The 14568-nt window shown below is 36.8% G+C and overlaps 1 protein-coding gene across 3 annotated transcripts in view; it reads left to right on the forward strand.

Moving 5' to 3' along the window:
- The window catches only part of CERT1 (ceramide transporter 1), a 95813-nt gene extending 89367 nt beyond the window's left edge, over window positions 1-6446 (forward strand). For 2 of the 3 annotated variants that reach the window (XM_019728139.2, XM_019728140.2), the window contains 2 exons: window positions 319-455; window positions 3313-6446. In XM_019728139.2, coding sequence (XP_019583698.2) covers window positions 319-446 — 128 coding nt within the window. In that variant the 3' untranslated portion in view covers window positions 447-455; window positions 3313-6446. The remainder of the gene's footprint in view (window positions 1-318; window positions 456-3312) is intronic. The other variant, XM_074328817.1, reaches the window with a different exon arrangement.
- Window positions 6447-14568: the final 8122 nt, after the last annotated feature.

The following is a 14568-nucleotide window of genomic DNA, read 5'->3' on the forward strand; positions in this document are numbered from 1 at the left end:
GCCTGAGTAAGTTACTGTTTGATTATAGTAGAGTTTGATAAATCTTAAGTAACCTAAAATGTAGCTATACTAATACTTGCATATAATTTAGTAAACTAAGAACATTTTAGAAAGGTAATAAGTAATTTCTTATTTGCTATCTGTTTTTGCATGGTGGTTAATATTAAGGAATTAATGATCAAGACTTGATTAATAATCAAGAGATGCTGATTGTTCCAGCATGAGGAATTTTTTAAAAGCAAAGGAACAAAATAAGTATTTCACACGTATTTGGAGAATTATTATCTTAACAAGTTTTAATTTTCCTTTAACTTGCAGTGAACCCTGGAGGATGGGCACCAGCTTCAGTGTTAAGGGCAGTGGCAAAACGAGAGTATCCAAAGTTTCTAAAACGTTTCACTTCTTACGTCCAAGAGAAAACTGCAGGAAAACCTATTTTGTTCTAGTATTAACAGGTACTGGAAGATATCTGTTACGTTTTTTTAAACTTTATTAGACTAATATGATTCTGCAGATAGCAAAATTTAGTTCATCGTTAAAAGTAGTTTCTGTGTTTTATGATGTTCCCAGATGAAGAATTATCATTTTCATAGTCTTAAAACTTATTTTTTCATTATATTTCTGCTTATATTAAATAATACCTGCTTATTTAAAGATATTTCAACATCAAAGAACTACAAAATTTGAGAAGTGTAAATTCCTTATATCTTTCCATTCCTAGAAATTACTGTTAGGTTTGTTATATATTCTTCTAGACTTTTATTTGTTTATACTTACATATATATTTTTGATTGTTTTAAAAAATGTATTTATTCCATACTTACTATTTTGCAGCTTGTTTTCCTGCTAACAATATATCTTGACTATTATTCCATATAAAGACACGAGACATATAAAACCCTCTCATTCTTTTAACATCTGTTGTATGAATATTGTGGAATTTATTAACCAGTCCCATGTTAATATGTGGGTTGGTTCCATGTTTATTGTCCAAAAATGCTGCATTTAAACATTTTTGCACAAGGGAGCTGGAATATTAATTTTTTTTAAATGAGTGACATGGTAACCTGGTTCACAAATCAAAAGCATGAAAATATATACAGTAAAATTTATCTTCTGCCCCCTATTCACTCAGTTTTGCCTCTCCTCCACACGCACAGAAGTGTATAACTGCTATTACAGTTTCTTGTGTGTTTTTCCAGAGATTTTTTTTCATGTCTGTTAAGGAAATAAAAGTGTATTCCTCCCATACATACACTTTTTTGTTGTTGAAGAAAAGGTAGCAAACTATACACACCTTGTTTTTGTATTAATTTACAGTCTCACCAGCAGTAATGTGTCGGACTGCCTGTTTACCTGTGGCGCCCTCCCACAATGTGTGAAATAAAACTTTCTAATTTTTTTCCAACGTTATAGGTGAAAAATACTCTTCCAATGTATTTTTAATTGTATTTCTCTTATTATGAATGAGTTTGAGCATTTTGGTCCATTTGATAACATTTCTATAATTCTGTTTCTACAAACTCTCAGTGTGTGTTAACATTTAAATTTTTAATAGATACTACCAAAGTATAATTCACAGTCAGTAAGTATACTATATGAACGTCCTCTCATTCTCATCCTCTGAGAAATTTATATTCTTGAGTCAGTTTCTTTAGATAAAAATAATATAGTCAATAACCATATAATGACTGATGTTTTTAGTTATGTGTGGTTTATGATGCTGTTTATAGTATGTTTTTCTTTTAAAAAAAAAAACACACTCAAAAGCTAAATTTGTTGTCAGATGCAAACATAAAGGTTATTTCATTGATGTCCCAGATATTTAGCTCTTCCCAGGAAAACAGTGACCTGAAAATGTTAAACAAGTTTTGGTCTTAGTGATCTGAATGGTTAGTGTTTCGGGATACATCCTGATCTTTGAGGAATTCTCTCTCTTCAGGCATAAGTGCACTGCATAACTGTGCTATTGTAAGACTACCTTATACTTTAAACTTGATGTGGCTAGATCTGGATGCATAACTTCTTATTGAGTCTGTCTTTGCACTGTATTTGTCAAATAAAGCAGAAACCTGATGCCACATGATGGCAGCAGGCTTGTCACCTTAGCTGGGTATCTCTCCCCAAAGCCTTAAGATTTCTAAAAAGTTGCTCTTTGCTATAACCAAGACCAAGCATGCAGCTTTATCTGCTTTCTCTCTTCACCTCTACCCCTAGCCTTGCTAAGTAGGGCAGAAAAGATAATCATGGCAAAACATATCAGAATGCCATTATAGAGAACATGCTGTCAACTATATTAAGAAGAAGAAGAATTTTCGTAAACATTTGAAAATACATGCTAACACATTGCTAGCGTTTGCCTCTAACTGTTGGATTTGGGGCATTGTTTTATTGTGTGTTTGTGTGCTTGTGAACATGTATGTGCATGGGTGCACATTTCTTCTTTAGTGGCCCTAGGATAGAAGGGGTTGAGATCTTTTGAAAAAATTTTATTTCAGGGGAAGGAGATAGCAGTGTGTGTGTGTGTGTGTGTGTGTGTGTGTGTGTGTGTGTGTAAATGACTTGGCTCTGGCCTTGAGTCCAGGTTGAGCTTCTTTCTGACTGAGAACCAAATTCAAACCTTAACATGTGGTGAAAATCTTTGTTTACCTAAAGTAATATTTGTTTCATAATACTTTTTGGAAGATGTCTATATGAAGTGGATTCTAGCATCAAAACATTAGGAAAGCTAACATTCTTAATTTTGGTCATGGAGAAATAGTAACTTAGGGTAGTCAGTCTCATCTTTAGAGAAATGCCATAATGTTAATGATGTTGAAAGATATTTAAAATTCTTAGTCAAAATTCAAATACATTTGACAAGGTCTGAGCCATGTTTGTTTCTTAAGATAAGAAACAAACCAAGTTTATCTCATAAACTAAGTTTTTTAAATTCTTGATAAATGGTATTGTATAGCATAATTTTTATTGAAGATTAAGAAGAAGGAAATGCCAGTTTATGGGGTACAAATCCAGAGACCTCTGGTTGATTTCCCCCTTTGCTTACCTATAGCACATTACCCTTTTAAATTTCTTTCTAACTTTCAAGAGATTCGTTACACCTTTATTCTTTGCTGATAGAATTAGTTTCAAATACTTAAAAAGTTAATAATTTTATATTCTTAAAGGTGAAAATCTTTAAAAGATAAATTTTAATAGAGATTCTGTGCATTCCATGAATTCAGAGGGTAGAAGGAATCTCTTCTGGTATTCTTGCAGCTATTAGTAATAACATATTGCTGAATTTTTCACTTGTCATTTTCTTTCTTACAGTGACTGAAGCAAGGCTGTGTGACATTCCATGTTGGAGGAAAAACTTAAAAAAAAAAAAAAAATTGAATGCTCTAAGCTGGAACATAGGATCTATAGCCTTGTCTGTGGCCCAACACCTTGGCCTTGTATACAAAAATGAAGAAATATTGCAATAGCAAAGCTGAACATCTAACACTAGCTTTCTCCTGCTAGATCTCTGCACTCAGCATATATCTATAAATACATGTAAAATCACATGTACATGGCTATATTTTTATTTGCTTGCTCCTAGAAGAGAAAAAAAAACAACAACTTTGAATCACAACTAGGAATTGATGCTTTAATTTTTGGAAACTTTTTCAGAATTTTTAATTTAGTAAGGTCCGGCCTAAGATCCTCAGTTGTATCAGGTTTTGTGCACAAAAGAAAAGCACAAGAGTTGAACATACTTGGAGCTTGTGCTTTCTGTGTACCAAATATCTGGATGGGGTTCTTTTTTTAGGCCTACAGTCAAATCTGTGTCCAGAATTTTCTGACTTTTTTGACTTTTTGCTTTGTATAATCATAGAATTCATTGCTGCTGATTTCTATAATGATTCATGTTATAATGTAAAGTGTCTCTTAATAACTGAGGGCTGTCAATAACCTGTGATTTTGCCTTTTCTGTAGTCTTACTCCCATGAAGAACCGTGGTTCTGATGGAGCGAGTGAAAAGCTTTATTTCTTCCCCAGATATCTTTATATTTCTTGTATTTTTAGTTGTGTTCTGTGTGCTACAGCTTTTTTTTTCTTTTTGCTTTTTTTTTCAGTTTGTTAGAAACACAATTTGGCAACTCCAAAATTGGTTCTGCCTGCCTCCAAACAGAAACATCTGTACAAATCTTATGGGTATAAACTAGTTTCTGATGAAGTGGTCAGGATAAAATGAGTTCATGTTTTCATGAAATTTGTAAGAGGCTATATGGCATTGTTAAGCATATCAGACTGAGTTTGACATTTGATTCAATATTTTTAGTATTCAGTAATAGGTATATTTGTTAGTTCTTCTAATTTGGGTCAGTTTAAAAGATATGTTGCAAGATATACATAGAAAATGTGAGCAGTGCTCCTGTTCGCCTCTTGATCATAAACTTCAGCAGAGCAGTAAAGGATTCCATGTGATTCAAACTGAAATTCTTTCCTTAGTTCCTGTAAGAACTTAAATGTAAAATACCTTTTTTAGTTTTATTAGTTTTAGGCCTCTGAAAAACCTTGAAGCATGGAAATGAGGCAAGGAATTGTACTCATTGAAGTATAAATGACTGCCCACTTCAAAATCTTCGTTGTGTTAATACACAAATGTACTTAACATAAATCAGAGGCATTTTGTATATGCTTTGCTGACTAGTTCATCTCTGTAGAAACACAGAAATCAGACCCATTTTGTAAAGCAGAAAGTCATGTCATGTGGAACATGTCCTGTATATATTTCATACATGGTAATGGAGTCTTAATGATAAATGCAAGGTGATAATTTAATGATGGGATTAGTCTGATCACTTAATATGCACAATCCTGGAAGTGAATTACTTGCATCAGATATAGTGGTATTTATTATTCTGTACAGAGAGAGAAAATACATATAAAAACATATGCTTACATTACATGCACGTAGATTTCATGCTCCATAAATCTTTTCTATTTTTTAATTTACCTGTCTCTAAATGATGTGCATGGAATATGCCTTATTACAGAAAAATGCTGTTCATAATTTGACTACGTGGAAAAGTGCCTATGATGGTAATGCTAGTAAGGCAAATAAGACAAATTATATCAGTTTACTACATCACCAGTTAACATTTTGTATTGTGATGTTTAAAAACAAAAGTTTATACCTCAAATGTGTATTTTATTTTACAATCATCTGTGGGTTGGGATGTGGGAGTATGGGAATCTTGGGGAGGGGAGGTTTATTCACCACAGCCACTAATGGGAATCTTCAAAAAAATTCTGTATGCCCACTAAAATTTTTCTCTGTTTGCCATTTCTGGTAACTATCATGAACACAGACAAGTAACTCTTTCTTAACTAAATTGGATAGCTTTATTTTACAAAGGTATGGAAAGTTTACAAGGCAGTATCTAAATCTAATTATCATTAGTTGCATTTGCACTAAATGTTAATGATATACTTTTGCAATTATTCTGTAAATAAAATGATTACACTAAAAATATTTGTATTAAAAAAAGGAGAAAAGGAAAGGATACATTTTACCTTTGGATAACTGCACTAGTACTTCACTAGAGTTAATCCTGTCCAACCAGATTTGGAAATGAGTAGGGGAATATGAACAGAATTTAAAAGAGTTCAAAATTTGGAGAGGTACTAGCCCTTTAGACAATATCCAGACCCTCTAGAATTATTTCCATATGGCTAATTCCTACATACAGAATATACGTGATGTTTTTCATCCACAGTTATTTCCTACTCTTTCCCAAACCCCCCCAAAAAAAAATTATCTTTTTACTCTCTTTTCTACTCAGTTACTTTTGTACTGTGATAGAAACTTGAAAACTATTGGGGTTTTGTTCCCTGAGTGCCCACCATACAGTTCAAGAGAGCACAGTGCTTCAGTTAGAATCCAGAGCTCCTGATTTGGAGGTAGAGGGTGATCAGCTACCGGGTTGGGATCGCTACAGGAGCAGCCAGACCAGGGATGGGGATGGCTGGGAGGGAGGTGTGAGAATACAAAAGAAGGAAAAGGAGGAATAGCTTTCCTGTTTTCTCAGTTTCATCAACTAATTTGTACACCTATCCAACATCAGTGTGAATTGCTGTTGAGAAATTTTTAGTTGGGCTGAGCTGGTTCTCTTGTGAAATTGTTCTGGTTATCTTTAAGCTTATCAGTTGTTTGTCCAATTAAATAAAAACTTTCACCAGTATTTAGTCCACGTTGTTCAGATGATATATTTGGATTATTGTCATTGTTCATCTACAAACTCAAAACATAATCATTTTAAAGTACCTTGGGAGTGTATAGAGTGTAACTATTCTATAATAGCTTTATGATCCTAATGATGTTTTTTAAAAATAATAAAGTTGGATCTTCCATGTTACAATCACAAAATTAAAATCAGTATTTAAAAGTGGAAAAGTATTAAAATATTATGGACAAATGTGCTTGCTTGATTGTTTTCCTTAACCCTTAGATACTGCCCTACACAATTCTCTGAGTAGTTGAGAGCTTGTAATCTTCTAGTTCAATATTATTCAAACTGTAGGTTGTAACCCAGTTACGGATCAAGAAAACTATTGAGTTGTGACCTAATTTTTTTAAAAAATAGAACAGAATGGAATAATCAAATACATAGTATATAATAAATATTCTGTGAATTTTTTTCATATGTATATGTGTATATATTGTGGGTTACAATTTAAAATGAATTTCTTACTAGATATCTTGGTCCAAAAGTTAGACTATATACAGTTGGATATTTCTAAAATGAAAGCACAGTGCCAGTCAATCATCCACACTTACAATTTAACTATATGCATTTAGCCATAAATAAATCATCTCTCATTTATTTAAATAATATTGCCAGCTCCACTTGTTACACTCAGAGAATGTATGCCCTAGAACAACCAGGAAATGGGAAGTGTGGATTTGCAGTTAACTCAGGCAGTGGGTTCCCTCATAGTTATATTGAAAGGCATTGAGCATATTTCTATCCTCTAATCCAAGGTACATACCATCTAAACAATATGACCTCAAGCCAACTACTTAAATCTTGTGAGATGCTAGAGAAAATATCTGACTGTTGTGTTGAATTTATTGACAGATTATTGTCATTGTTCATCTACAAACTCAAAACATAATCATTTTAAAGTGCCTTGGGAGTGTATAGAGTGTAACTATTCTGTAATAGCTTTATGATCCTAATGATGTTTTTCAAAAACATCTTGTCCTCATGGCACACTTTCAAGGAGTTTTTAAAGAGTGATTTTAAGTACATATAGTTTTTGCCTTAGTCTTGACTTGGGAATATAACCTGCAAATAAGGTGTAGTTTAACTATTTCAAGTTGAGTTGCTTTTATATCTTCCAGATTTTCTTGCCATTATTTTAAGTAGGTTACAGCGGGATGCATAGTGTTGGCATTTGCATTGTCTACCCACTAAGACAAATTTTCTATAAACCCTCCATATCTGTACACTTTGAATAGCCTTAAACAGTATCATAAAGTATTTGACCTCTTCATTTTCTTCTCTCCCACAGCATTCTATAAGTTTAGCACTAGAACAAATCTAAAAGGTCTTTGAAGTTTCTAAAAGATGCCCAACCAGGAATTTCTTATCACCCAGTCTTTGTTGAGGTGCTGAACGAGGATGTCTCCATTAAGTGTCTGACACACACCAGGTCTGCATTTGATCTAACTCCTCTCCTTACAATACTGGTGCTGGTGGTGGTGGTGGTACCACCATTTTACAAATAAAGAAACAGGCCAGGGTTCCAGGTCCACAGAGTAATTCTAGTAAAAGTCATTCCTTTAAGACTACTAATTTTAATGCCTACGTTTTTAATATGTAGAATACAGTGTTTGATGGACTAAAGAGCTGACATTCTTGAAGCACTTTTGAGGTACAGGTCTTAACACCACATTGGCTTCACAAAATCTAAGTACATATGTGTCATAAAGTTCCACCAGATATATGAATTCGACCATCATTTGATGCCTTAACTACTTTCCTATCCTCCAGCTTAGAGAGATGAAACAGAACTCAGTCATAAAACACCACTGCAAACAAGCCCAAGGAGGGTATTTGATCTCAGATTTTTCAATCCAAGGATGTGAGTTCCAACGTAGCTGTCACTGTTCTGTGAGCCACCTGCTGCAAAATGACCATTGAAGTAGTGACTAAAGCAAGCTTTGGATCCACTCCTGATCAGTTTACTGTGGTTCTTTTATATTACTATTCCTTGAAATTGGGAAGGCTAAGTGGTAGCTGGGTCCAGCAGTACAGAAGGTGTGTGGCAGCTAAATCAAGATAGCGTCCAAACCATTTTAGCATAGGGATAGCACTAATTATCCTGCACTCCAGGAAACAATGCCCAGAGCAAATGTTTATTGAGCACCTACTACTTGCAATTCAGTATTCCAGAACTGGGAATACAGCAATAAATAACATCTGGCCTACATTATTTTTGTCATAACCAAGGTTTTTAGAAATGGATCTAAACTAAGGAAATAAGCTTTGCGATCAGGAGCTTTGAATAAGGTGCATTGAACAATAGCCACATTTGAGGTAAGTGAAAGTTTTTTTTCAATTCTTGGTTCTCAGCTGTGCTCTCAAAAGGTCAATGGGAAATGAGCTGTTGCTGTGTTTTATCAAGTCTGCCAATTTCTGTGCAGGTTGATAGCACAAAATGAATTGGTAAGCTCTCCTCTGTTGATTATTCATTGTAATTTAAAACTACCTATTTAATTGATGGTTTGTGACTTTGACTTTTCATGCCTAACATCCAATAGATTTTTATATTATTTCTAAGTGTATTTTTCCTGGGTACCATGTATTCAACATACCAAAAGGGAGTGAGACCTAGAAGCTGGAAGACCAGAGTTTTTCTGGCTTTCTCGCTTCAACAGCTTTGATCTTGCCAAGTCATTTCAATATTTCTAAATCTCCTCTTCTATAAAGTAATACAAGATCACCTACCATGGCTCATCACAGGGTTATTTGGGGAAGAGGGAGATAATGTGTTCAAAATGCTTTGAAAACTTTAAAGTGCTATGCAAATGTAAGGAATTTAGTCAACCACAAGTACATGCTCTTTTGAGTGCTAGAGATACTAAGATAAGTAAGACAGGAATGACAGCAGGATGCGAGCATTTTGGGGCTTTGAGCCCGAAATAAGTCACCTGGCTTGTCTGGGGTTTAGCCTACAGGAGTATGTCCTGTAAGGGAAAAAATTAGGAAGAGGCAGAGGCAGTTGGCGAAAAACCTTGAAAACTATGGGCAGTAGTTTGCTTTTCATTCTACCAATAGGAGTCACTGAGGGCTTTTCTGAGCATTATTGTTTCACACATCTGGGAAGCCTCTGTGGAACTTGGTGCCTGGTTTTGTTTGGATGTGGAATAAATCAATGTTTTTACTTGTAAATAATTCCCATGCTAATGTCAGAAATGGGGAGGAGAAATGAGTTTTTAAAACTTGAGAAATGGAAGTGATAATGCCTCAGACCTGAACTGCCTAGCAGTCCCTCCCATGTTTATAAAATATTAACTGTTAAGAGCTGGAAAAATCAATGTAGAGATGAGAGTCTCTGAAGTGGTTGCTTTGCCTTTCTCCTTATATTTTGTTCCTCCTCCTGCCACCATCAAATTATTCTTTAATACATAATGCCTCCTGCTAAAAATGTTTTAATAGCGCTCTTATCTCCAGGACTGAGTTCACGGTCCTTGACTTCAGTCAGATGTCCAAGGTATCTTTTAAAACTTGGGCCTCACCCCGTGGGCCTTACCAACCAAACTGGTCTTGGTTCCCTCTACAAATAAATCAATGCAGCCAGGTGGATTTACCCTGTGTCACTCAGCAGTGCATGCTTACCTTCTAAGGGACTTCTCTTTCCTCCCTTTAGGTAACATCCAAAACCTACTTCAGGGTCTCAATAGGAATTATACCAATCCCCTCAGCCCTTCCTCTTCAGTTCTGTTGTATGTGCTTTTTCATTCATTCTTGGGTTATGTAACTACAACAGTCTCCCCTTATCTGCAGGGAATACATTCCAAGACCCCCAGTGGATGCCTGAAACCATGACTAATACCAATCCCTACATATACTATGCTTTTTCCTATACATACATACCTGTGATAAAGTTTAATTTATAAATTCGGTACAGTAAGAGATTAACAATAATTAATAAAATAGAACAATTATAACCATATACTGTAATGAAAGTTACATGAATGTGGTTTCTAATAAGCCAGCTACTAAGTGACTAATGGGCGGGTGATAACAGCCTGGATACACTGGACAAATGGATGATTCACGTCCCAGGTGGAATGGAGCAAGACAGTGTGAGATTTTATCACTATTCAGAATGGTGGCAAACAGTTTAAAACTTACAAAATGTTTGTTTCTAGATTTTCTCATTTAATATTTTTGGGCTACAGGTAACTGAAGTTGCTGAACATGAAACCGTGGCTAAGAGGGCAGATTAATGTACCATGACATTGCTTAGATATCAGAATGTCTAAATTAGGGTTTCCAGGTGGGAATTCCCACCCATTCTCAGGAATTTTTTTCACTTTGCTGTTCCCGAATCCCGAGATATAAACTGTTTTCTGTTCTCCACGATGAATCGTTTCCACAAAGTGACGGCCGATACTACCAACCACCTGGGTTCAAGGAGCCAATTTTCCCAATTTCCCGACCAACTTTTCTCAGGATTTGGAAACGGAAAAGAAAAAAAATCCTGAGAATGGGTGGGAATTCCTGCCTGGAAACCCTAGTCTAAATCAACAAAAACTCGGATCCTTCTCTTTGAAACGTCTATCCTCAAAGCAATCACACCGTGTAAAGCCTATTTCTCTGTTCCCTCCTGTGTCTATTCTGCTTTCTCTCCGGGAAGTTTGAGCCCACATCCTGATAATTCCAGCCGACTGAACCCTATCCCAGAAGCTGCCAGCTTTCTTAGTTGAGAACGCGTGACCCTAGTAGCCTGGCACGGCTTGCCCCTGTCCGCATCTCTGGTTTGGGTTCTGGGAGAGCTGAGAGCTCAGCAAACCAACGTTCCCCCACCCACCGTGGCCTGCCTGGGACATCCACTCACTACCTTGGACACAGGGCAGAGAGTCCAATGGTAAGGGAGCCATGCCCCAAGCATTGTCATGGGCTGCATGTGACTGCCAGGCATGAGGGTCCTGACTTTTTGCAGGACAGAGCCTCAATGTCTTGGTCATAGCCTCCCTCCCACCCACACTCCCAGCTCATTTTAGAAATCACTCTCAGAAGGATCTGTCTGTATCTCCAACTGATGGTGTCTGTGTGAGCATCTCCCTTTGCACTGAATTGCTGGGCCATTTCTTTTCCTGTATTTCCACCCTTCGTTCTTCTAAGATGAAAACAAAAGAAAAAGAAGGTATTAAATTTAAAAATACATATACTGTATGGTCTAGCAGCTATAATAATAAGCTTATTGGCCCAACTGGCTTGTAAGCCTCAGAACATAGGGCCCCACCTAAAATCAGCCATTTCAATGAATGTATGTATGAGGCAGCAAATAAGTAGTGAAAAAAAAAATTGATAGGTTGTTGTATACCTGAAAGTAATACAATATTGTATGTCAACTATAATTAAAAAACAAACAAACAAAAAAATCCCTCACTAAAAATATGGATAGGTTGTGAAAAGGAGCAAATGGAGTTGAGACACACAGAGGGTTTTTAACTTCAATGAGAAGGTACATACTTGACAACAGAAGGAATAAAAGGAGGGTAAAGCTGTCCTCCAAGAAGGATATATTAAGTACCAAAGGCTGAGATCCAGGAAGGCACACACCATCATCTTCTTTTCCCCTAGGACTTAAGATTCACAAAGACCCAAATCTCCCGGCAAGGGAAAGTGGCAGATGTGCAAGGAATCGGGAAGCAAATGCCATGGCAGCTCACAAGGGTGTGGGCTGCAAGGAGTTAAGTAGTTAGCTGTGCACCTGCTGAGGAGTGAGGACGAGGGAGGTGATTGACAAGGTGCCTCTGCTCAGAACCCCTAGGATGCTCTGTGAAAGGTACCAGGCTGCTCCCGAAACTAAATATACAGCAGATCCTTATCACAGCCATTAGAAAAATGCCTCATGTTTCCATCTTTGGATGATAGAATGATTTTGTTGTACGTGAGGAGAGAATATATAATAGCATTTCGTAGAATGTGGAGCGCTAGATAAAGCCTTAGGAGCCAGCTAATCCAGCTGTCATGTTACAAATAAGGCAACCAAGGAAAAGAGACATGAAGTGAATAGCCGAAGGTCTCACAGCTAGTTAGTGGCAGCTACGACTGAAACAGAGATCTCTGAATGAGCTCCCTCAACACTGCCGTCATCTTCCCATTTTAAGTGACTGTTATTTTCTCTATGGAGGAAGTTCCAATTGTATTGTTGTGTCAGCCATTCAACAACATGAAGTACCTCTAAATTTAAGGTACTGTGCTAAGATCACAAGAAAAGACTTGGTCCCTCTCTTTGAGAGAACTCAGAAGGAAAATATGGGCAAGATTTACCACTGGAGTACAGAAAAAAGATCTTCAATTTTTATTTCCATATGTTTTTGTATTTTAGTTTTTGTTTGATAATGTACGTAATTCAATATAATCCATCAAGAAATACCCATTTATTGGAGGTAGAGGTATGTATCCAAATCGTTTTCCTGATGGGGTGTTCAAGGTTTGGATTCTACTGGCCTAATTAGGCACTGTGCTAAGCAAGTTAAAGATGGGCCTTTCCCCAAGAACTTTCCATTCAACGTTGCAATTATCCAGGCTATACCAGCAAGCCAACTTTAAGCTTTGGCTGCTTCCCAAAAAAGAAGAAAGAGCCATGGCCAGAGGTAAGCAGGCTCTCCATACATATCTGAGTATATTTTGCTATTAAGAACAATGAAAGTTTAAGAATGAGGTTATACCCTACACTCACAGGTTATACCCTACATCAGAAGAGGCGGAGGCAAGAAGTGGACCACCACTTGATGGCTTAACTAAGAGCGCTTTGAGGCTACATACAGCCCAAGTGAAATGGACAGTGGAATGGCCAGAGATTTAGAGGTTCCTGTGTTATCATCTTGGGGAGCTTCAGGGCTGGAAGAGCTGGCAGTGAGGCTTTTCCATCACACATCATCTCAGACTAACAATGCTCTGGATTTGCCTTATTGTGTCCAGCACTTCTAACATACAATTCCAGCTGATTTAAGAGTGGAGACAGACAGCATTGTTCTCAATGTCCCTCAGCGCTACCCCACCCACTAAGCTCTGCTGACCGTTTCAAATTGCGAGTGACAGGAAAGCAGAGGTCCATGATTAACAGGCTAGGTGACCAAAGCCCTTCTGTTTTGCATTACTTCCCCATGATTTCTTGCCAAGTTTCCTCGAGGTGCCTTTGTGCTTTATGTTAGCAGCTGGCACAGGCCTCACCCTTTGATGCTCGCTGCCAACTGGCTTCAGAACTAAGCAGTTGGAATGGTCTATGTAATCAGTGTGTTACTTCTGGGTAATGCTGCTCCAGGGCTGCAGTGCTGGGAAGTTAAAGTGCAATGGAGTCAAATTTGGAAATAGAGTGGGTGAGGTGAGAATGGTGAGTGGATAGTGGTGTGTACAAACCTCTTCAAATGCAGGGTGACTTTACTGGGTTGCTTTTGTCCCCCACTCTTTTTTTTAAAAAAAGATTTTAATTAATATAGTTAGCATACAATATTATATTAGTTTCAGCGGTATGCCATACTTATTCAACATTTATATACCTAAAGAAGTGATCACCATAAATCCAGCAACCATCTGACACTGTACTATGCTACCACAATATTATTGACTATATTCCCTATGCTATATTCTACATCCCTATAACCACTTTTTAACAACCAACTTGTCCTTCTTCATTCCTTCCCCTCTTTTCACCCACCCACAGCCACCCTCCCATCGGGCAAGTATCAGAAGGGTTTCTTTATCTATGAGTTTGTTTCTGTTTTTTGTTTGTTTATTTTGTTCATCAGATTCCACATTAAGTGAAATCACATTGCATCTCTCTTTCTCTGCCTGACATTCAGCATAATACCTTCCAAGTCCATCCATGCCGCAAGTGGCAAGAACCCATTCCCTTCCATAGCCGAGCAATATTCGATTGTGTGTATGTACCACCTCCTCTTTATCCACTCATCCATTCAGGAACACCCAGGCTGCCTCCACATCTTGGCCATTGTAAACAATGCTACAATGAATATAAAGATGCACATGTCCCCTTGAAGTAGTGTTTTGGGTTTCTTTGGATAAATACCCAGAAGTGGGATTACTGGGTCCTTCTTTGTTTCTTGTTATACGTTTGTTTTAAAGTCTATCTGGTATAAGTATTGCTACCCCAGCTTTTTGTTGTTGTTGTTGTTGTTTTGTTTTGTTTTGTTTTGACTTTCATGAAATAACTTTTTCTATCCTTTTACTTTCTACCTGTGTGTGTCTTTCGATCTGAAGTGAGTCTCTTGTAGGCAGCATGTATAAGGATTTTGTTTTCTTATCAATTCAACTCTTCTGTGTCTTTTGATTG

Source organism: Rhinolophus sinicus, linkage group LG03 (genome assembly GCF_036562045.2).
Source record: "Rhinolophus sinicus isolate RSC01 linkage group LG03, ASM3656204v1, whole genome shotgun sequence".
In the NCBI taxonomy this organism is placed as follows: Eukaryota; Metazoa; Chordata; class Mammalia; order Chiroptera; family Rhinolophidae; genus Rhinolophus; species Rhinolophus sinicus.